The 25,343-nt window shown below is 54.7% G+C and overlaps 1 protein-coding gene across 2 annotated transcripts in view; it reads right to left on the bottom strand.

Moving 5' to 3' along the window:
• The window catches only part of Flnc (filamin C, gamma), a 28,737-nt gene extending 8,396 nt beyond the window's left edge, over positions 1-20,341 (bottom strand). The window contains exons 1-32 of one of the 2 annotated variants that reach the window (NM_001081185.2): positions 19,681-20,341; positions 14,782-15,030; positions 13,225-13,322; positions 12,947-13,097; positions 12,738-12,856; positions 12,540-12,617; positions 12,233-12,395; positions 11,860-12,060; positions 10,475-10,612; positions 9,994-10,120; positions 9,698-9,834; positions 9,296-9,489; positions 9,084-9,197; positions 8,343-8,486; positions 7,995-8,118; positions 7,693-7,853; positions 7,353-7,443; positions 7,095-7,264; positions 6,770-6,887; positions 6,424-6,686; positions 5,502-6,099; positions 4,763-4,936; positions 4,498-4,660; positions 4,098-4,258; positions 2,761-2,928; positions 2,557-2,680; positions 1,966-2,122; positions 1,701-1,890; positions 1,474-1,497; positions 1,114-1,361; positions 597-695; positions 196-295 (exon numbers count right to left, since the gene is read on the bottom strand). In NM_001081185.2, the coding sequence (NP_001074654.1) occupies positions 196-295; positions 597-695; positions 1,114-1,361; positions 1,474-1,497; positions 1,701-1,890; positions 1,966-2,122; positions 2,557-2,680; positions 2,761-2,928; positions 4,098-4,258; positions 4,498-4,660; positions 4,763-4,936; positions 5,502-6,099; positions 6,424-6,686; positions 6,770-6,887; positions 7,095-7,264; positions 7,353-7,443; positions 7,693-7,853; positions 7,995-8,118; positions 8,343-8,486; positions 9,084-9,197; positions 9,296-9,489; positions 9,698-9,834; positions 9,994-10,120; positions 10,475-10,612; positions 11,860-12,060; positions 12,233-12,395; positions 12,540-12,617; positions 12,738-12,856; positions 12,947-13,097; positions 13,225-13,322; positions 14,782-15,030; positions 19,681-20,035 (5,401 nt within the window). In that variant the 5' untranslated portion in view covers positions 20,036-20,341. The remainder of the gene's footprint in view (positions 1-195; positions 296-596; positions 696-1,113; positions 1,362-1,473; positions 1,498-1,700; positions 1,891-1,965; positions 2,123-2,556; positions 2,681-2,760; positions 2,929-4,097; positions 4,259-4,497; positions 4,661-4,762; positions 4,937-5,501; positions 6,100-6,423; positions 6,687-6,769; positions 6,888-7,094; positions 7,265-7,352; positions 7,444-7,692; positions 7,854-7,994; positions 8,119-8,342; positions 8,487-9,083; positions 9,198-9,295; positions 9,490-9,697; positions 9,835-9,993; positions 10,121-10,474; positions 10,613-11,859; positions 12,061-12,232; positions 12,396-12,539; positions 12,618-12,737; positions 12,857-12,946; positions 13,098-13,224; positions 13,323-14,781; positions 15,031-19,680) is intronic. The other variant, NM_001311074.2, reaches the window with a different exon arrangement.
• Between the last annotated feature and the right edge of the window lie 5,002 nt (positions 20,342-25,343).

The following is a 25,343-nucleotide window of genomic DNA, read 5'->3' as shown; positions in this document are numbered from 1 at the left end:
AGGAATAGAAGAAGGAATCCCGGACTAGGAGACAGAGGGCTTGACCCTGAGTTCCAGCTCTGCTCAACTTGTGAGTCTCAACCTAATTTGTTTCTCCTCTCTGGGCCCCAGGGCTCATCCTTACACTTGATCTTAGCAGAAAGGCCAAGAAGCGTTCTCAGTTCTCGAGAGTCTCATGCGTGGGGCACCTGTTACCTGTCAGCTCCCCTTTCTGCACAGTGAAGGGGATGACCAAGTTGAAAGGCCTCAGCATGGATTCCAGAGGCTCCACAGGCACCACGGGCTCCTCTGTGGCCTGCAGCGGGTGAGAGAAGGGAGCGTTGGTGGAGTAGGCTGGGGAGTGTGGCCTGCCTCACAGAGTCAGAGAGAACGAAGAAAGAACAAGGTTAATAGTGAAACCGGAGCGGCAGAAGAGACACGTCAGCTGCAGAAGAAGGGGCGCCATACCCAGATTTGGGCTCCCTCTGCCCATCCTAATGCCTGCCTATTCCCCAAGAGGCCCAACCGTGCGTGGCCCAAGCCTGCAGAACAACAGAAGGAGGAATGAAGAAAGTAAGGAGAAGGATGGTGAGGCCTGTCATGGGAAGCTCTAGTACCCAGTGCGTGGGGCAGGTGCCAGGCCGAAGAGGGGCATAGGGCTGGCGCATCTGCAGCATTTCCGCGGGCTCCTCCACGTGAGGCAGCGGGTCACAGGCCTGGGGAGTAAGGCACAGGGCACACAATGTGGGGGGATCCAGGTCCTAGGACTGACTGAAGTCCTGGATGGGTATCTCAGGTGTTCTATCCTTGTCCTGCAGGGCCACCTCTGTAGAAACAAGATCTAGGAGGGACAGCGGCCCAAAGGTCAGAGAAGAACACAGTGAACTCGTCCAAAGAGGGTTGGTACCTCTCAGGTCACAGGCGGAGCTGCGCTGCCTCCCTGCACGTTGGGAGGCTGCAGGGATCCCAAGGGCTCATTCTAGAGTACTCTGGCTCCAGGATCCATTCATCAGACATGGGGACAAGTCCTCTGATTCCTTGAGGGCAGCTCCTAGGAGCTCTTAAAGCTACTAAGAGGCATATTCTGCACAAGCCCCACCCTGCCCTCCAGCCCCACCCCGGCGATGAGCTTACCAGCACGTGGAAAGGGCTGTTGGGGATGTGTTCGCCCCCAAAGCGGATGGTGATGACATATTTGCCCGGCTCGGGAGCTGTGTAGTAGATGTCGAAGGTGCCATCATGGTTCTCGACCACGTCCACATCGAGCTCTGCCCCATCGGGTGTGGATACTGTGCAGGTCACCTTCCCCTTGCCTGCTGCCTTGGCGTCCACTGTGATCACAGTCTCCTCTCCGATCTGGATTCTGGGACCCAGGCAGGCACCTACCACATGAAAAAGCCAGATCAGGGGCTGCTGAGGCCATGGCTAGATCTCCCTTTTCCCACGGCTCCCACAGCCTCCAACCCCTATCAAAGAAAGAAAAAGGTTACTCACCCAGTCCATGGCCTCCAATGGACACTGGAAATAGACAAGAAAGTTAGGCCATGAAGGTTCAAGATGAGCTAGTGGCAGGGACGGGGAGCGGGGGGGAAGTGGGGTGGATGGTTGGGCTGGGCAGCGGGGATAGATTATTTGCCAGCATAGCCCCAGGCCTGGGCTGGGAGACTGAATGCACTCTAAGGAGGCTGGCTGCTGAGAAGGGATTCAGTGTTGGTGCTCACCTGTAACAAGGCACTTGCTGGCATCCCCTGTAGGCAGGGCATGGATGCGGAAGGGCGAGTAAGGGATCTCATCGCCGCCGTACTTGATGGTGATGGTGTACCGACCACTCATGTCGGGCAGGTAGGACACAGTATATGTGCCATCCCCATTGTCTCGGATGTTGGCCTTCTTGGGTTTACCCTCGGGATCCTAGAGGAGAAGAGGAGGTCAGACCTGCCCATGTCCACAGAGCCCAGCTGGGCAGGGGGCTGAGCCTAGACTCACCAGGATCTGCACGGTAAGAAGCCCCTGCCCAGCATCACGAGCATCAATGGTGAACTCCACGGGCAGGCTGGCAGGGATGCCCGAGGCATTGAGGCCAGGGCCACTGGCCCGCACTTTGCTGGCATCATGGGATGGAAGCACTTTGATCTTGAAAGGGCTTGAAAAACAGAAGGAATGGACAGTTTGTCAGGGAGTTGTGGCTTGAGAATTGTGAGCCTTCCCACACCTGGGAAGAAGGAGCGACTCTGCAGGGCAGCATGAAGGGGTTGTTTCCCATGACCAAGCGACATCTTGAGTTTTGGAGAACGGTCACTGAAGGACCCATTGAACATGGTGTTTTCTCCAGAGGAAGATGCTGTTAATTGTTTAAAGAGTCCATATGCTTTCTATGGCTCTTTTCCTTGATGCTTATTTGGTGCCGAAGCTACTGGAGTGATATTACCTACAGGAAACCTTGGAGTGGGGCAGGATGGGGTAGTCCCGGAAGGAGGTTTAGACAGTAAAGGGGAACTCTGCCCAAGTTCTGGCCTTGAAGGTGAGGCCCTAGGAGAAGCTCTCACTCAGCATGGCTTGCCCATGGCTGGTCCTCACCTTCGTGGCACCTCCTGGTCAGCATACTTGACAGCTACAGTATAGGGACCATCAGTGGCAGGTGTGTAGTGGACAGTGTGGGTACCATCGCCATTGTCACGCACCTCCACAGGCTCAGCCACACCTGGACAAAGGCAGAGGAGTGTCAATAGGGTCTCCTGGAACCTCACCTCCCTTCCATCTTTCACTCCAGACATTCCATACCTGTGGGGCCCAGCACGGCCACCTGCAGAGGGGCCCGGCCAGCTTGACTGCAGTCCACTGTGAAGGTCTGAGGTACTCGAGCCCTGACGCCGGTCCCTAGCCCTGGCCCTGAGCACTTCACCTTCCCAGGGTCTACCACATCCTTCACAGGAACTCGGAATGGGCTTCCTGGGTGGGTGAGAACAGAGGAGGGGGTTAGCCTCTGTCGACTGCCTGGCAAAGTCTGTCGCCCTGCTGCTGAGAGGCCCTTAGAGGCAAAGCAACGTGCAAAAGCAGTTTGGAACTTAATTAGGAAAACAAAACAAACAAACAAACAAACAAAAACAGGACTAAGCAAATTTGACTGCAGAATGAGACAGGGCAAACCTCACCTTCTTAGACTCCTGGGAAGAAAGCCCTCCTAAATCTTTAAAATGTTAACAATGGAATATTTTTACAAACAGCTTATGTCTTTTGACATTGTAGTTGAAACGTGAAGAGGAGATGCAGAATTAAATAAGAGAAAATGGTGTCTTGTTTTAACAGACCACTCTCTACAATAACAGAAGGCATGACACCCTCAGGCAGCTAGGCTGTAGGACAGCCAATCTAGTCAGTAGATCTGTATGACCAACGTTGCAGGAGTTTCTCTGCCCAATCACATTAGGGCAGTGGCAGGCCTGTGATTGGACAGGAAAAGGGAGGCGGAGCTAGGAGTTTGGGCGATAGGGAGAGATAGAGAGGTAGCAGGAGGGGGAAGGAGAGAAGACAACATGGAGGCAGACTAACAGGAAGGTGATCCTGATCCGTGTGGGTTTAAACAGCCACAGGTAGCTAAGATTTTCACAAGGTTAGAATAATTGGGTTAAAGCTTTTGTCTTTATCAACTGACTCTGAAATTATTGTATTGGCATCTTGTAAATTATTATCTTATTGTTATATAAATCTGATTGGATAATTAAGCTTTATGAGTCATGTTTCTACTGGGTAACTAGGTGTTGAGATGGCTGATCATGGGGTGTGTGGGACATTGCATGAAAGCAAGATGAACTCGCTAACTGGGAGAGAGTAGCTCAGAGGTGAGAACTCGCCGAGCCGGACCCTGCCGAGACACAGTGTTGTGGCCCGCCAGTACTGGTACTAGAGCAGGAACACGGACCGATGGGGCAGGAGAGATGGCGGGTTGATTTTTTTAATATTTCCCACAACAGACCAAAGTCTTGTGCAAGGGCCTCTGAGAATGAACTAGAGGGTTACCACATCCGCCTCCTGCCCTGCTTCTTGCCCTCTGCAAATCTCCACATCCACTTTCCCGTTGATCTGCCATCCTCTTCCCAGAGCCCTCCCTCTTTGCCCACCTGGAATGGGCTGTCCCCCAAAGGTGATGTTGACATCATAGTCTCCAGGGGTAAAGGGGATGTACTCCACGGTGCAGCTTCCGTCCTTGTTGTCCTTGCAGGACATCTTAGCTTCTGAGGGGCCCTCAATGGCTAGGCCAAGGCCTCCTGTGCCAGCACCCCTGTAAAAGAACACTCCTGTCAGCTGCTCTAGAGCCAGCGAAAGGGACAGAAGGGATTGGGGGACAGGGAGGAGAAGAGAGGGCAGCTGCTAGGGCCCAGTGCTGGAAGGGATGGTCTGCAATGGGCTGTTTGGGAACATGGAGAGGACTGATTCTTAGTCATCTCTGACAGATGGGAAGGACAAACAAGCAGAGATCAAGATGGACATGAACCCGGGTCAAGGCAGAGAGAAGGATACCTGGTTTCCACAGTGAAGCGGTTGGCCTTGTTCACCAAGCCACCTTCCAGACCTGGCCCGAAGGCCCGGACTCGGGTGGGGTCACAGCCCTCAGTCACACCCACTCGGAAGGGGCTCTTGGGCACAGCTACTTCGTCATACAGCACCTCTACCAAATGCACACCTGGAAGCCAGTCACCGCATCAGTCAAGGAGAGCAGAGCCCCGATCCGTGCCCACCTGAGCATTCTGTGCGCCGTTCCCTCTCCCTCAAATCCCTTACTTACCCTCTTCATAGGCAGTGTACTGCACCCGGTAGGTGCCATCCCCGTTGTCTGTCACATAGGTATCTGTCTTAGCACCGGAGGGGTTGAGGACACGAGCTGTCACATGGTTGCCGCCTGTAGCTGTTAGAGATCTCGCATCCACAGTAAACTCGGTGGTCACCTCCCGCAGGACACCTAGATCCAGAGAGCCACGCTCACTCAGCCTTCATGCAGGCCCCTCTTCATCCCTTGCTCCATAGCTGTTCCTTCAAGTAGCGCCGAGCCACCTCTCTGCACCCTTGCGAGTCTCAGGCCTCCTCCTCTGCCCTCTCCTCTATGTAAAGCCATCCTCAGCCCCCGTCAGACCTCTGCCAGGCTGAGGACTGTGTCTTACCTGCCTCTGCTCGGCTTAGTCCTAGCTGAGTCTGGCTCTCTTGCAACCAGCACATTTCACGTAACTATCCCCTGATTCTTGACAACCCTGAGACACAGCTTGCCCTCTGTGCCCCTTGTACATCTTCAGCTTTATCAGGTCTGAGATGTCTTAAATTGAGGAGTTCAAAGATCTCACCAGAAAAGTGCCCAGGGGCAGATGCCATTTTGTCAAAAGAGCAGAGATTAACCTGCATGCCCTTTTGAATCCCCTTGGTCCCCTTCTGGTGTGTTGAGCCCTGAAACCTCCATCTGCCCACCCCCAGCTCTCCTCCCTCCTTCCAGAGCTTGCTCCCCATAACTTGACACTGCGCTGCTCCTCTCTTACCATGTGGCTCCACACCAGGCCCAGAGACCTTGATGCCACTGGTATCAACTGCAGGCTGCACGTGGACACGGGTGGGGAACTTGGGTATGGGGTGGCCGCCATACTTGATGGTGATGGTGTAGGTGCCGGGGAAGGCAGGGCTGTAGGTGATGTGGTAGGTGCCGTCCGCGTTGTTTTGGATCAGCACCTCCGCTTTGACACCAGCGTCCGACAGGATCTCGATGGTCAGCTCGGCCTCACCCGCTTCTGAGCAGTCCACGGTGAAGGTGGCTGCCTCTCCAGCCTTGCCACGCTCCAGGCCTGGCCCACTGGCCCTCACCTTGCTTGGGTCGAACACAGGCTGGATGGTGGCCTTGAAGGGCGAGCCAGGGATGTGGGCTTCAGCAAACAGGATATTGATGGTGTACTCGCCTGGCTCCGTGGGCAGGTAGCTGACTGCACAAGATCCGTCACCATTGTCTTGGCACTCGATCTTGGCTTCGCAGGGGCCCTCGACAGTCAGCCCCAGGCCTCCTGTGCCGGCCCCCTTGGTGTCAATGGAGAATGGTGCCGGGGTGCCTACAAGCCCGCCCTTGAGACCAGGGCCATACGCGCAGACCTAGGAAGATGAACATGTTTGTTAGTCCCCTGAACTTGGTTTCTCCTAAGCTCCCAGCCTCGGTGGCTGCCACCTAGCTACTGCAGAGTGGTTATAGCCCCAGGAGAGGACGCTGAGACAGAAATGAGGTAACTGAGATTCAAGCTCAGGTCAGATTCCACGGCCAGCTCTAAACAACTAAGCTGACTCTAAGACAGGCCCTACATAGAGGATGGTCCTGGTCCTTCCTCCAGGAACATCTGTCCTTCTGGCCTCTGACTAGAATGCATCTATCTTTTCTATCATCCCCCAACTCCTGGATCCCACCAGTCCCCATATATTTACCTTAGAGGGGTCAGGGGGCAGGACACCTTCCACAGCAAAGGGGCTGCCAGGCACTGGGTGACCATCGTAGGTGATGTCCACCTTGTAAGGTCCCTCTTCAGGGGGCATGTAGCGGACAGCCTGGGCTTCTGCTCCACCCCCAGGCTCCAGCTTGCAGGGGATAGGCCGTCGGGAGGGTGAGGTCATCCGCACATCGAGTTGTCCCTGACCACCAGCCCCTCTGGTGTTCACCGAGAACGCCTGTTCCTGTCCCACAGCTACCTCTGGACGGAGGGCAAGGGACACCGTGAGTGGACTCCAGAGGCTCACCCAACACCCCGCAACCCCAGGGTGGCTCTTCTCTTACTGCTGTTGAGGCCTTGAACTTTGACTTTGCTGAGGTCCAGTGGGGGTGCCACATTCACCACAAAGGGACTTTTGGGGACAGGGTCCCCACCGTAGGTCACTGTTACTGCCATGTTGCCCTATTGGGTAAAAGAGAAAGTCAGAATGGGGTGGTTTAGATACAATCCGGTAACAACTCCTTGGACACTGCAGTTTATTGACCTAGAGTAAGAGAGGACAGGGAACAGGAAGTGGCCAAGGGCCCAGAATGGGTGAGACGAGGCTGAAGAGGCCATTCTCAGGTGCCATCAGCAGCAGAGGGAAAGGCGTGAGGGGACGAGACATACCTGCTGCACAGCTGTGTACTTGACAGTGTATGAATAGTCATGGTTGTCAATGATTTCAAAGTCCCGCACAGCCTCGCCCTTGGCTGCCCCAGCAAAGTGCACGTCCAGCTTAGCCTTGCCAGCTCCCTTGGTCAGCACGGTAAAGTGAGTCGGCTTTCCGACTTCCACACCTGGAAGCCCCCCCAAGAGATGGCAGTGAGGGCCTGGGGACCAACGAACCCCAACTCCTACCGGCTCCATCCTTGTCCAGACATCTACCTGTGCGGCTCAGCCCAGGACCCTCAGCCTTGACCTTGCTAGCGTCATGGGATGGGTCCACCTTGATGTGGAAGGGACTGGCAGGGATCTCCTGGATGGGGAAAAGGCTTAGTCAGGTTTCTCAGGAGACAGTATTGAGCTAGATGCTGGTCAGGTCATCCCCCCAGGTACCCAGGGAGGGTATAGCACCATCATGTTGGCTGTGGCACACACAAGGGACTCACTCCACAGCCTCTGTGTAGTTGGCGTTCTGCCTCAGAAACAACTCATTTCTAACAGCCTTCCCAGACCTTTATCATGCAAGCCCATGGCTACCAACTGTAGCTGAGGGCTACCATACCTGGTTGGCAAACAACACCATGATCGTGTAGTGGCCGGCCCCGGGGGGTGTGTACTTGACTGTGAAGGTATCGTTGTCATTCTTGATGATGTCAAAGTCGATGTCAGCTTCCACAGGCCCCACCACGCCTGGAGCACACTTGATGCCAATACTCACATCACCTGAGGGGAGGAAGGGCCTGGGCTATGCATGAAGCTCAAGAGCTTCTCCCATTAGAGGCTCCTGGAACTGTGCCCAGGCAACTGGTTCTAGTGGATCCAAGCCCTTCCCACCTAGAACACACCCCCGAGGGAGTGGCTCACCTTGCCCGGCTTCACTGCAGTCCACTGTGAAATAGGTGGGTTCATTGGCTTTAAGGCCTGTCTTCTCTACTCCAGGGCCATATACCTTCACCCGCTCAGGATGGCTGCCTTCTCCCACATTCACCTGTGGGCAGGGTTTTTTCGCTCAGGGAGTAGGCATGGCTCAAGGCTCACCCTTCCCAGCAACTCCCCACTCCTAGCCTCAGCTGGACCAGTCTTAGCCTCTTTGTGGGGGCCTTGAGGAAGGGAAATGTGCAGAGCATCCAGGACAGCCATGAATCTGCTGCATGGGGCCCTCATTCCTTGGGACTCCTGGTTGTGTGCAAGGGGCAACTTTGGTAGACGTACCCTGAAGGGGCTCTTAGGCACGTTGACACCTCCCCAGGAGACGATGATAGTGTGCTTGATGGGTTTGGTAGGCACGTAGGAGCAGCGGAAGGTACCGTCACCGTTGGGGATCACCTTGATGTCGATGGGGCAGCCATCTGCATCCTGTGGGTACCAGCCAAGCAATGTTCATGGGAGCAGAGAAGACCACAGGTCTCTCAGTGCGCCCTCTGCTGGATCAAGCAGACTCTGCACTTCTCTATGCCCCACCAGTATTTCACCCACCCAAGGTCCAGCCAGTGATGTCAGGCCATGAATCTATGGCCAGTCCCTACCTCGGGAGCCAAAAGACTTGGCATGAAGTCATCCCCGTGGCCTGCTTCCTAGCTTATGTTTAGCTTATATGTTAGTAGTCAGGGAGAGGCTAAATCAATGTTCGTAAAATTGATTAACAAGCTTTTTAAAGAACAACTGTCTCCTCAGAGCTTCAAGACCTTTAGGGGTCAGTGGACACTAATTTGTTAAACTGACTTGAAGCCAATGTCACATATGGTGAACTCATCTTTCAACTTCAAATTACTGATTCAAAAATGATTTCTGAAAATGCTTTTAAGATTATCATCCGTAAGAAAATATGGTTTTAATATTACACAGAACTATGACCATGAGAGACTTAATCCTGTCTTTCTGGGATCCTACAACCTCCATTCTGGAGGCCCCTATGTGGGGTAATAGGGCACAGTGGGGACAGTGGTGTCCTACCTGGGCATAGAGCTTCAAATCTCCCTTGCCAGCAGCACGGGCATCAATGGTGAACTCGGCAGGCCTGTCCACTATGCAGCCAGTGGGCTCCAGGCCAGGTCCAAATGCTTTCACCTATGTTCCAGACAAGAGAGGGGGCTGGGTTGGGGACAGGAGGAGGAACGGAGCACCCAAGCCCAGTCCCGATGGCGTGTGGGAGCTATGACCCCCACCTTGTCTGGGAAGCAGTCTGGTGGGGCTGGCTGGATGTGGGCGATGAAAGGCGAGTCCCGGATGTCTTCATCATCGCAGATGACATGCACAGCATACTCCCCAGGCTCCGTGGGCCAGTACCGCACGTCACAGGAGCCGTCACCTTTGTCATCACATTCAATCTTGGCTTGTGAGGGCCCCTCGATGGAGAAGCCTGGAGATGAGGTGGGAAGGGTGAGAGAGCATAGGGCGCAGCCAGGCCTCTCAGGCAGGTCCCCCATGTTTCCTTCTGCTCCCAGCCCAGTTACCCCAAAGTCCCCACTCTAGGCTTATCCTGACAGCCTTCTGAGTCTCACTGCCTTCCCCAGCTCCTCCTCGGCGTCAGTCCTTTGTCACATGCCTCATGCCACCTAGCCGCTTACCCAGCGTTCCCACTTCTGTACCGATGGCTTCCACCACGAAGTCAGCCGACTTGCCCACCTGGCCAGTCTCCAACCCAGGACCCCATGCCCGCACTTTCTGGGCTCCGGCCTCTGGGCTCACCTGAACCTCAAAAGGACTAGGAGTAAAGGAAAGAGCTGGTATCAGTGCCAGGAAGTGCCCCTGCCAGAGGCGGCCTCTTCTCTCCCCTCAGAGCTCAGGAGCATCTTCCTCTCCTCACAGCAAATGACCCAGACGGGGTGAGGGGATGCAGATAGGGAGGAGGCATTGTGCTTACCTGCGGGGAATGGCATAGCCACCCCAGGTGATGGTCACCACATACTTCCCAGGTACCACTGGGTAGTACTCGCACTCGAACACCCCATCTCCAGCCTCCCGAACTTTCACTGGCTCCTCTGTGCCCTCTGAGGAAATGAAGTCAGGAAGTACAGGTCAAAGTCTGGGAGTCCCAGGTTCTTCATCCCCCTCATGGAGTCCTTGGGACCTAGGCCTATCTGAGGAAGGTGTTACCAGTGGACAGAACTGAAACTTATGGCAGGACCACGTGTCTGTCATCCCTGAGCACAATAGCCCAGTGTAGCAAACAAGGTAGAGACAACTAGCTCCAATTTTCAGACTGGGAAACTGAGGCAGAGAGGAGAGTCCATGGGTCACCGTGTCTCTGGAATCTCGGGATGGGGCTGTGTGGCCTTGCTGTCATTGCCCTCAGATTGTCAAAACTACTGTACAGTCCCGCAGTCCTGGGCCGCCGCACTCACTTGGACCTTTGACGGTGACCTTGAGTTCCCCGCTGCCAGCACCCTTGGTGAACACCTTGAAGTCAGCCACCTCTTTCACACGCACACCTTTGGGCTGCAGGCCCCGCCCAGAGGCTCTGCAGGCGTTGGGGTTACAGGCTGGGGAGAGGAAGAGACAGACGGTTGGGGTGCTGAATGGCTCTGGACGAAGGCCAAGCTCCTGTCCCTGGCCACCTTACTGTGCAGGTATCTCCTGAGCCCTCCCAGGCACTAGTGGGGCATGGCCTCATGCAACCCTGCCCCATGCTTTCTGTGTCCATCACAGAACTGGGTCTGCTCAGAGCAATGCTGGGCGTTGGACAGAGATCTGGCTGCAGACCCAGGTCAGAGCCTTTCCTTGGAGCCACTTGAGACAAAGACGTGGCAGATTCTGCACCGTGTGGGCTAAGAAACAAGGAGCGCTCTCTATCCACACTGAAGGTGCTTTCCACTATAGCCCTAGGCTTTCACAGCACCTCCATAGCTGCCTCACAAACTGTGGCATGCCACCAACCATCCAGCACCGTCATGGAATAAGAGGCGTTCCATGTAGCATCAAGCCTTCTGCCACGCACGGGCAATGCATTGAAACCAGCCTGGTGCGATACAGATACATGGAGCTCACAGGGCACCAGAGAAACGACAGTGACATATAACCCAGGCCTAGCCAGCAGTGGCACAGAGCTCAGACACTGCCACAGAATCCAGGCAGTGGCTTGGCAGCAGCTGGGGCCAGGCACGGAACTTCAGTAGGACAGACTCTAAAGTTTGTGACAGAGACCACAAGGCGGACGGCGAAACAGGAATAAACCTGCCCAAGAACATATACAATGGCTCGGCACTCCAGCCTGTCACAGAAGGCCACAGAATGGGAGCAATCCACACCGTGTGGGCATTCCACAAGCACGTATGAGGCCAGCCAGCTAAGGCCATGCCTGGCCCCACCTCTACTGGCGAGTACTAACGTGGCGCCACTCTCTTGGCCTGGTGGACGATGGGTACAGAGGGGGTGGGCGTCGGCAAGGGCACTGAGTACAGGGAGAGAACCAGTTGGGGGGTAGGATCACCAACCGAGGGCCTCGCACACAGTGAGAGCATGCCATGTGAGCCCCACCAGGATGGCCCTGTGTCGCCTCTCCCAACCCTTCCAGGGGACCCATATTCTGGAAGACCCCTGTGTTCTCTGAACTCCCTCTTACCCATACCAGCCCAGTTGCCCCTGCTTGACTCAAGCCCACAGTTAGCTACCACCCCACCCCCCACCTCCAGCCATGTGGGTTAAGTGCTGCATTTCCCATCAGTCCTCAGACCTGACGTTTGGTGGCGAGCTTTCTGTGTCTGGCTCTGGTGAGGTAAAGCAGCCTTACCTTCTGCCACATGGACAGGGAAAGGACTCCGGGTGATGGGTGCACCAGCAAAGGCCACATGCACGGTGTGTGGCCCCTCCATCACGGGCCTGTACGTGCAGCGGAACGTGTTGTCACCCTTGTCCTCCAGGGCCACCTCGACTGTATCCCGACGTCCCTGTGGGTCCACGATCACCACAGCAACATCACCAGTGCCAGCCCCTGCAAAGGACAAGGCTGTCAGGAGCCTGCTCTGGACACACACATCTGATCAGGCTCCCTCATCCTGGAACCACCCCCACCCCCACCCCCACCCCCACCTAGGATCTGTTTCAGCCCCACACCTGTACACTGTCAGAGGCTACCACTCAACCCATCCTGGGCTAACTCTTACCGGCAGTATAGATGTCAAAGTAGGTGGGTTTGTTGGCCACGTTACCCACAGGTTCCAGACCAGGGCCACGGGCTGATACCTTGTTGGCATCCCCGAGAGCCATGCCCACATTCACCTCAAAGGGACTACGCTCGATGTTCTGGCCAGCAAAGAGCACGGTCACCTGGGGCGGGGGCGGGGTGGGGGCAAAGGTTAGCCTCTAGGGGAGACTAGTTCTGAGGGGGAGAAGAGGCAAAGTGAGGGTGCCAGGCGGACAACGGCAGTGGGGGTGGAGTGGGCTGAGAGGGGCAGCGATCTAGGGAGATACCTTGTGTAACCCAGCAACCTTGGGCACATAGGAGACGGCATAGGTGCGGTCTTTGTCATTGTTGGGAACCACTTTGGCCTTGTGGGGAAGGAAGAAGATTGAAGATCACACAATTATAACCCTGACTGATCCCATAACCTCAGGACTCCTCTGTCCCAACCCCCTACTGCTCCCTTTATCTCCAGTGCCCCACTGTACCTCCTCCGTGTGTCCCTCGGGGTCCTCAATGTAGACCAGCACCTCCCCTACACCAGCATCTACTGTCTGCACGGTGAAGTGGGCAGGCTGCAGCACAGTGTTCCCCTGGGGCTCAATGCCTGTGGACAGAAGCAGAGCCCAGGTCATTCAGAGGTCCTCTCACTCCCCAGACGCCTCCCTCGGGAAGGCTCTTAGGACTCCACGCGTACCAGGCCCATAGGCAATGGCTTTCTTAGGATTCAGCTGCTTAGAGCGAACAGGGGCACCGGGTTTGAGCTTGGCCTTGGGAAACTGGGACAGGTAGGTCATGACAGAGTGTTCATCCACATTGGGATCCACGATTTCTTCAGGAGCAATCACCTGCCGTAGGAAGAAAGGATGGTTGCGCACTGCTCTCCCAGTTCTTACCTGCTTCCTTGCCAGGTATCTGTACAGTCCTTACATCTCCACCACCCCCCATGCCCCACTATGCCATCTGCCAGTGTACCTGGGGCACCCCGAGCCAGTCATCAGCTTGCTGCATGGCCTCTCTGGCATTCTGCACGGGCTGGTTGGGGTCCCAGGCTTCCCAATCAGGGCAGAGACCTAGAGAGACGGTGGAAGAATGTGATAGTAAACCATGGAGCTAGCAAAGAATCTTTGTTTGGCCAATAATCCGAGAGGCCATGGCGTCACATCCTTTCTGGCCAGCTTTAGGACCTTCCTCAGTCAGGTTCCCGCTATCCCCTGACATTGCACCCAATCACCATGCCAAGGCATAGCAGTCCTTGCTAGCATCAACAATGAGGCCTTTCTCTCCCCACGATGATGCGGCCTGGCACCAGCCCTACCAGCCAGCATCCTGCTTAACCCAAGACCTAGCAGGGACCCCAAGTTCCAAACCCCAACAAAGGACCCCCACATACATGTCATGCCAGCTGCCTTAGGGTGGACAGAAGGTGAGGGCCCTGTCTCCCACAACTCCATGATGCTACTCCACACTAGTCTTAGGGATAACTCTCTCTCCCTTCTTAACTGCCCATTGGGGGAAACTGAGGCATCAAATAAAGCAGCATTGAAGCAGGGAGATGGATTCCTCTGTATGGACATTGAGAGCCTAACCTCCCAGCAGATAGAATGCTGACAGAATCCCAGATCACCTGTGAAGGGCTGGTTGTAGGGGCAGGGGGAGCTTGGTTCAAGACTGAGATAAAGGGTTTGATCACAGTGGGGTGAAGGGGCCCGCTCACAAGCTGGAATCCATGACTGGCTGGAACAGCTGAGCTCACTGCTGGCAGCCACACCAGCTTTGGGCAATGGCTCAGCAGCTGGGAATGCTTCCCAGGCTGCGTGCCCCCGCCTCCCCATCCCTGCTCCCCTGCTGACCCCAGGGCGGGGGAGGATTCCCCCAAGGGGCTAAAGCTCCTCTGGCCAACTGCCCCCCCACTGTAGATGACAATCAGGAAGGAGCTGGACCTTAGGTGGGGCTCTGGCCTGTGCTGTTCAGTCCTCTAAAGGCTCTGATCTGTTCAGGTCTAACCAGGCTGGCCCAGAAGGGCAGGCCAGGGCCACCTGTCACTGGACAACACAATGGCACCATCCTGGCCCTCAACCCTTTCTCAAAGCCATCCCCAGAGTCGCACAAAGAGTCGTTTCTGTATGTAACTAAGGATATATAACTAAAGATTTCTTGCTATAAGTCCAACCTATTTCTTTTCTTTCCATTAGAGTAGAGGAATGGTGTCCAGGTGACAAAATAAGCCCCGGGCTCTGGGGTCACTTCTGGAGTGTGTTTCCGGACAAATCGCTGTCCCTCTCTGGACTTCTAGGCTTGCCTATAAAATGACTTGTTGGAAACCCTTTTCTGCTTCTACTGAATCTAGCCTAGCAACCAGGAGCAGCTCAATCCTGGCTGTAACTTCTGGAAGAGGATCAACCCTCATGGCGATCCTGATTCATAAGGCCCTGGGGTGGGTGAAGCATGAGCCTCACTCAGTATCTCCAGATTCTCTCCCGGTCTCCTACAGGGCTGATGGCTCTTCAGTGTGTCCACTGGCCCACTCACCAGGGGCACAGTTGTCAACCAGGGCACCCAGAGCCTTGCCGTCCTGCCAGTCTCGGTTAAAGTTGGTGATGGGCAGCTGGGGCACTTTGTTCTGGATCCAGCCAAGCAGTCGCTGCTTGGGTGTCTGTTTGCGGGCATCCTCATCATCTTCATCCTCCCACATGGGCATGGAAATGGAGTAGTGAAGGATCAGCGTCCAGATCAGGCCTAGGATCAGCTTCAGGTTTCCATCCACAATAGCCTTGCTGTCTGCAGAGAGAGGGGAACAAGCCGGCTCAGAAGGGCACCTCAGGGTGGTACCCTCTCTTACCCACGTTGCCCCTGGGGCAGCTGTTTGAGCCCCAGGGTTGGATTCCTCCTCTCTCTGGGACCTATCTTCTCTGCCTACCAAAGCCTTTCACTTACCCCCATGGCCGGATGTGAGGTCTCATCTTCAGAAACAGGCTGCTTTCCTCTTTGGTACCCCTTCCTCTACCCTGAGATCATCCAGCACTGGGGTCTACCTCCGTCCTAAGCAAGTGCCCTTCTGAAACGCAAGCCTCTTAGGGCCAGACAGTGATTCTGTTTTGAGTCGGGGTCTTATGTAGCCTGGACTGTGGCTCTGAATTCCTGACCCTCCAGCCTCTGCTTTCAGAGTCCTGATCTTATAGGTATAAGCACTGCACGTGTTTATATAGCACTGGGGCCAAACTCAGGGCCTCATGCATACCAGGTAAGTGCTCTACCAACTAAGCCGCATCCAGGGCTTCTTGTTTGTTTTGTTTTGTTTTTAGCTGTTTTATTGACACACAGGCTGCACATATTAGAGAAGATAATCTGATAAGTGTTGATAATAGGGCACACCTACAAAACTATTGGCATGAAATAAAAAATAATAAGTATAACCATTACTCCTCTCTCTTGTCTGTCATGTCGCCACATTCTCAGGCAACAAATCACATGCTCTCTAGATAGTTTGCATTTTGTTGTTTTATATAAGATCAATTGATAAATTTTTCTTTTAGCTTTCTCTACTCTTGACCTTGAATGTGTGTGTGTATGTGTGTATGTGAGTATTTGTGTGTGTGTGTGATTATGTGTGTGTGCCCTAGAGTGTACCAGACCAATGTCAGGCATCTTTCCTAATTACTCTCCTCCTTTTTCTAGACAGGGTCTCTCACAGAACTTACCAATTTGGCCAGACTTGCTGTCCAGGCATCACCATGCATCCTCTATCTCCACCTCCCAGAACTGGGACTAGGGGTACGCCAGCTTTTTACATGGGCGCCTAGGATCTGATCTCAGGCCCTCCGGCTTGCATGGCCACTACTTTACCAACTCTGCCATCTCCCCTGGGTTTTATGCTTCTACGGTGGGGCTCAAACTTTACAGTGTCTCAGTAAAAGTGAATGACTATTTTGAAAGCTTAAGTTAAAGTAGTGTAGGACTGGATCAATACTGCCTACTCTCTGTGCTGAAAGCGAAAAGGCCTTCTGAAACACACGGGGACTGGGAGGAGAGAAGGTGGACACAGTATTTGCTCAGATAAAACTTGGAAGTCACCTTGCCTGTTGCTGAGGGTCAATGGTATCTCCCAGGAGGGAGGGGAAATACCACACATGTGGACTCGATTCTCAGAGATACTTTGGACCACAACTGATATAAACTATAGATTTTGGAATCCAGCTTATTTGTATAGTGTAATGGAGGTCTGAAATCTATCAGCTTCCCTGAGCTCTGCCTGTAGGCTAGAAAGCGACTGGAGGCTCTGTCTTGTTTACTGACGTTTCCTGAGAAACAGAGATGGTGAGATTGGATGCACCCTATTACGCATTGTTTTCTGTTCTCCTTTCCTCAGACCAGAGGGCCTGGGGAGCCTCTGTCATCCTCCGCTCCACCCCCACCTGCCCCCAGGACCGAGGAATCCGTGCCTCCTGGGCCTCCCCACCACTGATTCATCCTTCCTTCCCCAGCAGCCCCGCAGCCCGCCCCTTTCCCCTGGCTCCACTGCAGCACAATGGTTTGGCAGCTCTCAGATTCCATGACACACCACCTCCCGGTGCTCTTGCCCTCTCTAGCTAACACGGGCTCACAACACTTTCACACAGTCTGGACACCCCGGGGAACCCTCAGCCTCTCTCACAGCTGCCCAAGCCCAAGCCGGGCTCACAGACTCCTGAAGGCTTCTTCAAAAACTGGAGCCAGACCCCTGGGAGGGAGACCTTGAAGCTGCAGTGTTGGGAGGGGATGGAACGGGGTGGGGGGGGGTGGGGGGGGGTCATTCATAGTTGCTGGAGAGAGAGGTTTCTCCCTAGCAACTGGCCTTGGGCCAAACAGCAAGTGGTCCCCCGCTTGGGGACGGAAGGGGGTTGGGTAGCAGGCCCAGAACTACACCCTGGAAGCTATGACCTTTCTCTCCTTCCACCCTCTCAGGAGGCCAGGCGGGGGAGAGGGTGGTGGAGCATAGCATCCCATCAAGAGTCGGCTTCTATGCTGGCCTGGGGATCACCCCCAAGGGGTAGGAGGAACCAGACAGCTAGTTTGTGACCCCCACTCCTTGCCTAGAATAGAGGGGAGGAGACAGGGCTGGCCAAGGGAGGGGCTGGGACAGCTGCTGTCCCCTCCAGCCCCTCCCTCAGCTATTGGCTCTAAGAGAAGGCATAGCAACTGGAGAACAGCTGTGGGCCAGAGCTGCCTCATAGGCCTCTTTGTTTGGAGGGGCTGAGAGGGTGTGTGTGTGTGTGTGTGTGTGTGTGGGGTGCACCCAGTGCTGGGGGTAAGAGGGGTACCGCGCTCTTTCAACCCAAGCCAGGCCCATAACTCTTCTTCCGGGTAAACTCAGCTGTCAGCAATCCTTCCAGGCCCCAACTTTCCTTCTAGTGAGAAGTGGGGAGTCTCTGAGTACCCCAACTTCAGGTGCCCAAATGTTCATTCAGTCCTGAGACAGAATCTAGCGGGAGACCCCTTCCCACTTCTAGATAGGATGTGGAACTAGAGTAAGTTGAATGGTCCCTCCTTGGGACACTCCCTTTCTGTCGCCTAGGGACCTCTGGCTGGCGTTTGTGCCCCTTCCCTCCAGCCTCGGCCCCAGCCCCAGCTCAGTTACTGAATTGCTGACAGCTTATCTCATCAGCACAGGGAGAACCACTTGGCCCAAACCCGGCACAATTCCCCTTCCTCTCAGCGGGAACCTTGGAGCTTCCCTCCCGCCCCCAAACCAGCCCCGGCTTCTTCCCCCATCTACTCTGAGCCGGCCCCCTTGCAGCAGAGCCAAGGGGGCTGGAGCCAGGCACCACCATGGGGGGAGGGGAGAGGTGCACAGGGGAAGGATGAGGCCTGGAGAGGGGCCCACCGCCCCCGCAGCCAGCAGGGAAGGGAGGCTGAGCCACTTCCTATAATGTCTTCACAGAGGCTGCAAACTTTCCCTTGGAGACCCCACCTGGGACAGTCAGTCCCGCCTTTCAGATCCCAGCGTGAAGGGAGGGGTAGGTGGGGAGCAGCCCCCCCCCCTCCAGGGCTGGCTTATCTTCAGCCCCTCAGCTCCACACCCACCCAACACCCTCCTAATTTCTAGCTCCACCACTTACACCAGGGCCCCCTCCCCCACCCCTTGTCCTCAGGCTTGTCCTTCTGGAAAGCTCAGAGACATCTGCTGTGTCACGGAGACAGGGCTATTTCCAGGCCAGAGCAGGAGGGTGGGGTGTGTGTGTGTGTGTGTGTGTGTGTGTGTGTGTGTGTGTAGGGGGGGGGGGTTAGTACTGGGACTGGAAGAGGTAAGGCCCAGGAAGAAGCCTGAACAGGGCAAAGGGCCCCGGACTGATCTCAGCTGCTAATTCCGGAGACCTGGAGATGGCCATGAGGGAGACTAGGGAGGGGGCAGATACCTAGTTAAATATTGAAGTCTCTGGGGGCAGCTTGTAGTGGTGGGCATCACCTGGTTCCATATACAGTTCCCTTCCAGGGTCTGGGGTGCATCCTCCCAGGGGGGTCCTTCTAGTACATCCCAGAAGGGCTCTAAGAGTTCACCCAAGACGCAAACTGGAAACCTTGGTCCTAGCGGGATAGGGCTGTGAAAAGTAAGGTATCTTCTTGCCACTCAAAACCCACCCTGGGCTTCTGGACTCTCTAGACTCCTGCGCCTCCCTACCCCCACTCAGAACTGACACACCTTCCAAATCTGGTTACACTCAATGACTTCCTCTCTTCCTCAGCCTTCCCCTCCCTCCAGGGCAGCTTGACCCTTAGCTGTAGCCAATCCCAGGCCAGGTGGTGGGTTGGAACAGGGCATGGACAGGCAGGAGTCCCCCTCCCAGACGACCTAAACGACCAGGGCAATCAGGGGTTAAAGCTCCCAGGACGTTGCTCAGTGCCTTTTTAGGTTTCTGAGGCCGGGTTCTGTTTGCTCTAGTCCGGCCAGATCCCAGATGGGGAGCACATGCCTGCCAAGCGCATCAGCGAGCTTCAGGCCACTAGTCTCCCTGGCCTCAGGGCCCTGAGAACCCAGAGACGACTGGAACCTGTCTTAAGACTGCTTTTGCCCAGCGACGAAGGCGATGGGAAGCCATTTGCTTTCATGTGGGTGGCGGGATACGCCCCCAAGGAATTAGCACTGGGCACCAGCCCTGTCCTCGCAAGCATGTGCAAGCAAGGGTGGCCCGGTGGAAGGAAAAGAGGGGACTTTGGGCAGGTCGGTAGGAGTGTGTGTAGGGAGGCTGAAGCTAAGATGTTTGGACAACTTCGGAAGGGAACTTCTCAGGGGTGCCACCTGTCCTAGAGGGGTATCTGGGCTCCAGCCTGTACTGGCGAGGGAGAAATCAGACCAGGCAAGGGAAAGGTTTTCTGTTCCGGATCTCAGTACCCGCACCTATGTGACCTGTTCCTACCCCCGCTGTGACCGTTCCCTGTGACCCCCGCACTGACCGATGGACACGAGCTTGATGTGTTCCCGCTCCAGGAACTCCAGGGCCACAGACACATTTTCCAGCTTCATTTGGCGGAAGTTGGGGCGCGGGTGGAACTTGCGGTACATGCGCTTCTGGCTGAGCACTTCGAGCAGCGCGATGAGGCGCAGCCCGTCGCTGAGGTCTCGCTGCAGGTCGGTCAGGCGCTTGCCCACACACTTGAGATGCTCGTTGCACCACCGCGTGAATGTGTTCTGCTGGATCTTCTTCCACGGTGCGTCCTCCGCTAGGTCCTTCTCCGTGGACGGCATCTCGTCCGCCTCGTCAACCAGGCCGAGGCCGGAGGCGTCCGAATAGTTGCTGTTGTTCATCATGGTGGCGCGGCGGGGGGCCGGGGGAGTACGGCCTGGGGATCGGGCTGTGGGTGCTGTCGGGGCGGGACGCGGGGACACCGAGTTCTCGGAGACTTCGTTAGCGCTCTGGGCGGCGGGGCTCGCTGGCCTCTTGGGCTGAGCTGCTGGGCTGTCCGGCTAGGGCTCTCTCTCTCTCCCGGGGCGGAGCGGTGCTCGGGAAGTGCGGGCCGGGCCGGGGCAGTGGGTTTAAGAAGCCCCCGGGCTGCCGACCCCCCCGCCGCGCCCGCAGCCCCAGGGTCCACGTCAGAGCGCCGGCCTCCCAGGAATGCCGCCCGGCCCGCGGGTGGGGGCCGCGCTGAGCCCCACGGCCCCGCCTCCGCCCGCCCCTCCTCCACGCAGTCCTCAGCAGGAGCGGGGATGGGGTGGGGGCGCTGGCCCTGAGCTTCCCCATGCACACTGTACACCCCAACCTAGTCTTAGCCATTTAGGGATGAGGGACACTCCTTCCACACTCAGATTGGGTTAAAGAAAGTAATGGGGAAACTGAGGCAGTGGTTAGGGCTAGACAAACTGATCTGGTGTTGACAGAACTTTCTGGAGTTGGTGACAAGGCTGTTGACACAGCCTAGGAGTCCTGGCTTCTAGCCTGGTTGTATTGTCCACCTGTGAAGAACTCAGAAAGGAAATTGTGTGTGTGTGTGTGTGTGTGTGAGAGAGAGAGAGAGAGAGAGAGAGAGAGAGAGAGAGAGAGAGAGAGAGAGAACACCAGAAGGAGCAGGGACATTGACCAGGAGAGACTGAGTTCAAGGGGGCTCCATGACTTTTGCCACTTTACAAGAAAAAAATGCTTAAACCGTTATTTGGAATCCAAACCCAGGGCCACAGGGAAACCAAGGCTCCTGACCTGACTCAGTGTCCCTGGTCATTAGCCCATTTAGACTCACTGGCTCAGAATGAAGCTGAGCTCAGAACAAGGGTACCCAGTGAGTCACTTTGTGTGCGCCCCCCCCCCCCCCGTGACTCAACCAAGTTGATGAGAGGACAAAAGGGCTGCCCAGGTAGTACCAGGGAGCCCCCTGGGCAATGTGCCCACATGAGCCACAGGGCAGATCTTCCCAGGGAAAGTAGAAGTGTGCCAAATAGCAGGAAGAGCCCTGGCAGAGCAGCCAAGGGAAATGTGACTGGGGCAAGTGGGCAGGGCCAGGGGCAAAGCGGGCAGGAAGGGAGGCAGGCTAGAAGCCTAGGCAGGATTGGGTTGAGGGCAAGCCCAATAAGGTGAGAGACATGGGAAATGTTCACAACAGAGAAACTGAGGCAATCCAAGCTGCCTGCCACACACAAGGGAAGGACCTACAAATGAATTTACATCGCAAGGAGAGGTCAGATGTGTGTCCACTGCTTCCCCATCCTTCGAGACTAAGTAAGCTTAGCTTTGAAGGAAGACAGTCCTTAATTCAAGCCATGTGACCGCTGAGGCTTGGGTAAATCATTTTACCTTATTTCCCTCCTCGCAGTCATAATGAAAGGAAAGGCAATAATAAAGCATCTTTGGGAGCTCTTTCCTCAAGGGCAGACGACAGCGGTGCCCACTATGGACTTGGAAAGGAGTTGGGGGAGGCGGAGCTTATGGTGAAGCTCCCAGCAATCATTTCTTTTTCCTTCTCACCTAAGGAGAAGGCCTGGTCCTTAGGAGGGAGGGGGAGGGCAGAAAGGGCCAGGAGCAGAAAAGAGCCCTGTGGTGCATGGTGTGTGGAGCAGGGGTGTCTCTGGAGGCCCTGATAGTGACAGGAGAGGTATAAATAGCTAGTGCCCCGCAGCTCATGTTCGTTGGCTGCCTGTGACAAGGCGCTTAGGAATTCCACTCTCCTGTTGGCAGCCCCCTCCTTGTCTCCCAAACTGTCATTCTCCCAGAGCGCTACCTTCACCCCTCAGCCAAAACCCCCAGCAGGCACCAGCACTGTCTATTTGAAAGACACAGCTCTCCTGTGGAGGGATGCCTAGCTCTGGATACAGAGCTGGATCACGCAAGCAAAGTTGTGTGTGTGTGTGTGTGTGTGTGTGTGTGTGTGTGTATGAAGACAGACTTTTGACAGCCCACTTGAGTAGGCTCTGTAATATTGTCTCTGTTGAAGAAACCAAAATACAGATCTGGAAGAGATTACTCTCAGAACTACTAGAGAGAGAAGTAGGGGTTTGGGCAGAGTACTGGGAGCTGAACTGTTATAGTCAGCCCCTCATGGCTCTCAGCCACCTGGTGGGTGTTATGAGGATCTCCAGTCGGGCCAGGGACTCTGAGGTGGAAATGATCAGAGGGGATCTAGCAAGGGCAGAGAGACCTGCCTCCCGAGGGAGGATAGCCTCCCTAGCAGTCTTTTCGCTTCATTATCTCACTCTGGGAGATCTGGGAGATGGGTGTGCAGGCCCCACAGGTCAGCAGAGCAGGGTACAGAGTGCCAACGGACGATTCCCGGCACCCTCCTCCCCGAAACTCGAGCCTGTTGCTCTCCAGGATAAATCGGGGCCTGACTCAGGCCCCAGCAGCCTGTCACAGTCAGCCTACCCAGGCGCAGGCTGGTGACTCAGCCCTCAATATAGCCCATGAGCCCAGGCCTCTGCCTCAGCCATGCGGGCAGAACAGACCGTGCGCAATGCTGTCCCAGGGCCTGCCAAGAGGGGCCCCCACCCTGAGAAGAGCTAGTATGTTCTTCCCACAAGCCAGGCAGAGGTCCCAGGAGGGGCTTTACAGGTGGTTTCATCAGCTGAGTGAGCGTGAGAAGTGTTGGCTAGGGCCACAGGCCGTTTATAGCCCCCTGAGTATCTGTTGACCTATCTCAGGAGACCAAGTTGACTGGCTTGCCTCTCACCTGGGCCTGCCTCTCCCATCAAGAGACAATGTTTATTAGCCACCAAGCAGAGCCATTTATAACAAGTTAGAGCCACAGGAGTGAGTCAAATGGATCATGTTTGATAAGTTTGGGTTTTGGACCCAGGGTCACGCCCACACTCACCTGTGATGGTTCGGGGACTGCAGAGCAGGGCTTCTGGCAGCCAGGGATAGATACTGTGGCCTGGTGTGGATATGAGGCAGAGGGGAGAGATGCATGGGCTGAATCCCAGTCTCTCCACTTCTAGATCTGTAACCTTCAGTAGGCGACACAGCTCTTTTGCGCCTCTATTTCCTCATTTGTGAAATGGTATTACTAGCATCCCCAAAGAATGTGTAAAGATAACAAACCAAACCAAACCAAACCAAACCAAACCAAACCAAACCAAACCAGGATGATGCATGGAACTCACAGATCTCATCTGCTGCTTCTTCTGCTAAGACAATGAATTCCTTCAGCACAGCTGTGTGTCCATAGTCCAGATCCTCTCACCATGTCCTTCCATCCTAATATTAACCTACCAGAACCAGCGGTACCGTGCTCTTTAAAAACACCTATCTGTCTTGTCCCCAACAGCAGCTGGTACTTGGCAGAAGCTGCAGATGTTAATCTGCATGAAGACAGGACGGTGGGCGAGCCTGGCCTATAGGCAGTGGGCAGAAAGCAAGCAGCCATGCAGTAGCTAGTGTTTTTCATTCTAACTGTACCCAGATTGGGGTGCCTGCCTGACAGGCTGTAGGTTTTAAGACACACTCCTCTAGACTTAAAAACAGTGAATTTCTCTGTTTGTTTTTTAAAGATTTATTTATTTATTTATTTATTTATTATATGTAAGTACACTGTAGCTGTCTTCAGACACTCCAGAAGAAGGAGTCATCTCTCATTACGGATGGTTGTGAGCCACCATGTGGTTGTTAGGATTTGAACTCAGGACCTTGGGAAGAGCAGTTGGTGCTCTTAACCACTGAGCCATCTCACCAGCCCTGTTTTTTTTTTTTTTTTTTTTTTTTTTTTCTTTTTTCTTTTAAAGGGACCTGTTTTGTGTGTTCTGGGAACACAGGGTCACAAGGCCTGAAAGCATCAAGTCCAAGCCAGATGAAGAAAGTGAAAGTGTTTTATACAGTGTGTGTGTGTGTGTGTGTGTGTGTGTGTGTGAGAGAGAGAGAGAGAGAGAGAGAGAGAGAGGGAGAGAGAGAAATGGGGTGACTGGAGGCCAGAAGAGGGAGTTATAGGCAGTTGTGATTTGCCCAAAGTGGGTGCCAGGAACTGAACTCAGGTCCTCTGAAAGAGCAGGAAGTTGAGCCATCCCTCCATCCCCCGTCCTCCCAGCCCCCCAAACCCCCATCCCTCCATCCCTCCATTTAAGATGAGGAGAGGACAGGTATCTAAAGAGAACAACTGATGTTTGTGAGGCAAGGCCAGCCACATTCTGTCATCCAGGCTTTGGGTACAGGTCTCTTGACTAGATGCACTGACTACCAGAGCCTGCCCTCTCTTCTAATTCCAAATGATATTGGTGGTCCTCCAAGTCATCTGAGCTTTGATCTACTGTTACTGTGGCATATGTGACCCACACAGTAAAGCCAAGTTGCAAAGAAGACTCTTAAAGGAGTGGGGCTTCCAAGAAGATGCAGGCAAGATGCTCTGCAAAGAAGATCTGAGAGCAGCCAAGCTGCCTGAAAGAAGTTTGGACCAACTGGGCCACCAGTGAAGGACACTTTCCAACCTGTTGTGCTACCCGCAGGCTGTGCAGTGTGCTCCACATTGTCAACTTTTTAGGCTGCCATGCATGCTGGGGTGGCCTTTGATGACACAGCTCTGCTTTAGTCATTTCTGCTCCTGTACATAGCCCCAATTAAACTCACTGGTTCACCAGATTTGAATGGTGGGATCTGTACTGGTGGGATCTGTCATGGAGTCCCTATCTGATCTGTGTGTTGTGAGTGGGTGAGTGTTTAGTCTTCCCAGGAAGTCTGTCATAGTCATACAACATAGGAGGGAGGGGGCGGGGTGTCTCAAGGGCCATTCTGTTCATCGTGGCTTAAGAAAACAGTTGGGGGTCTTATGTGTGGAAAAACACAACCAATCACAGACGAAGGAAGTAAATAGGAAGCTGCTGCATAAATTATCCTAGCCATTCTGCTATCTCCTTAAAGACACACCTCACTTTTCTGTCCTACTTAGGCTCCAGGAGGCTGACCCTGAAAGATTACATCACTGTGGCATATCTGTTCTCTGATTCACTGATAGTTTGGCCAATGGGATACAGGCTGATGGGAGGAAAGGGTACTAAACTTCTCATATCACCACAGATCTGGTATAGCACTCCTGCCAGTGTCTTTTCTCAGGGCTCCAGCTTTTAAAAAGTATTATTCCTGTGTCAGGTGAGCGAAGAAGGCACACACACCATGGTGCACACGTGGAGGCGAGAGTACAATTTTCAG

Source organism: Mus musculus, chromosome 6 (assembly GCF_000001635.26).
Source record: "Mus musculus strain C57BL/6J chromosome 6, GRCm38.p6 C57BL/6J".
NCBI classification, from domain to species: domain Eukaryota; kingdom Metazoa; phylum Chordata; class Mammalia; order Rodentia; family Muridae; genus Mus; species Mus musculus.
This window is presented reverse-complemented; position numbering and strand designations above follow the sequence as displayed.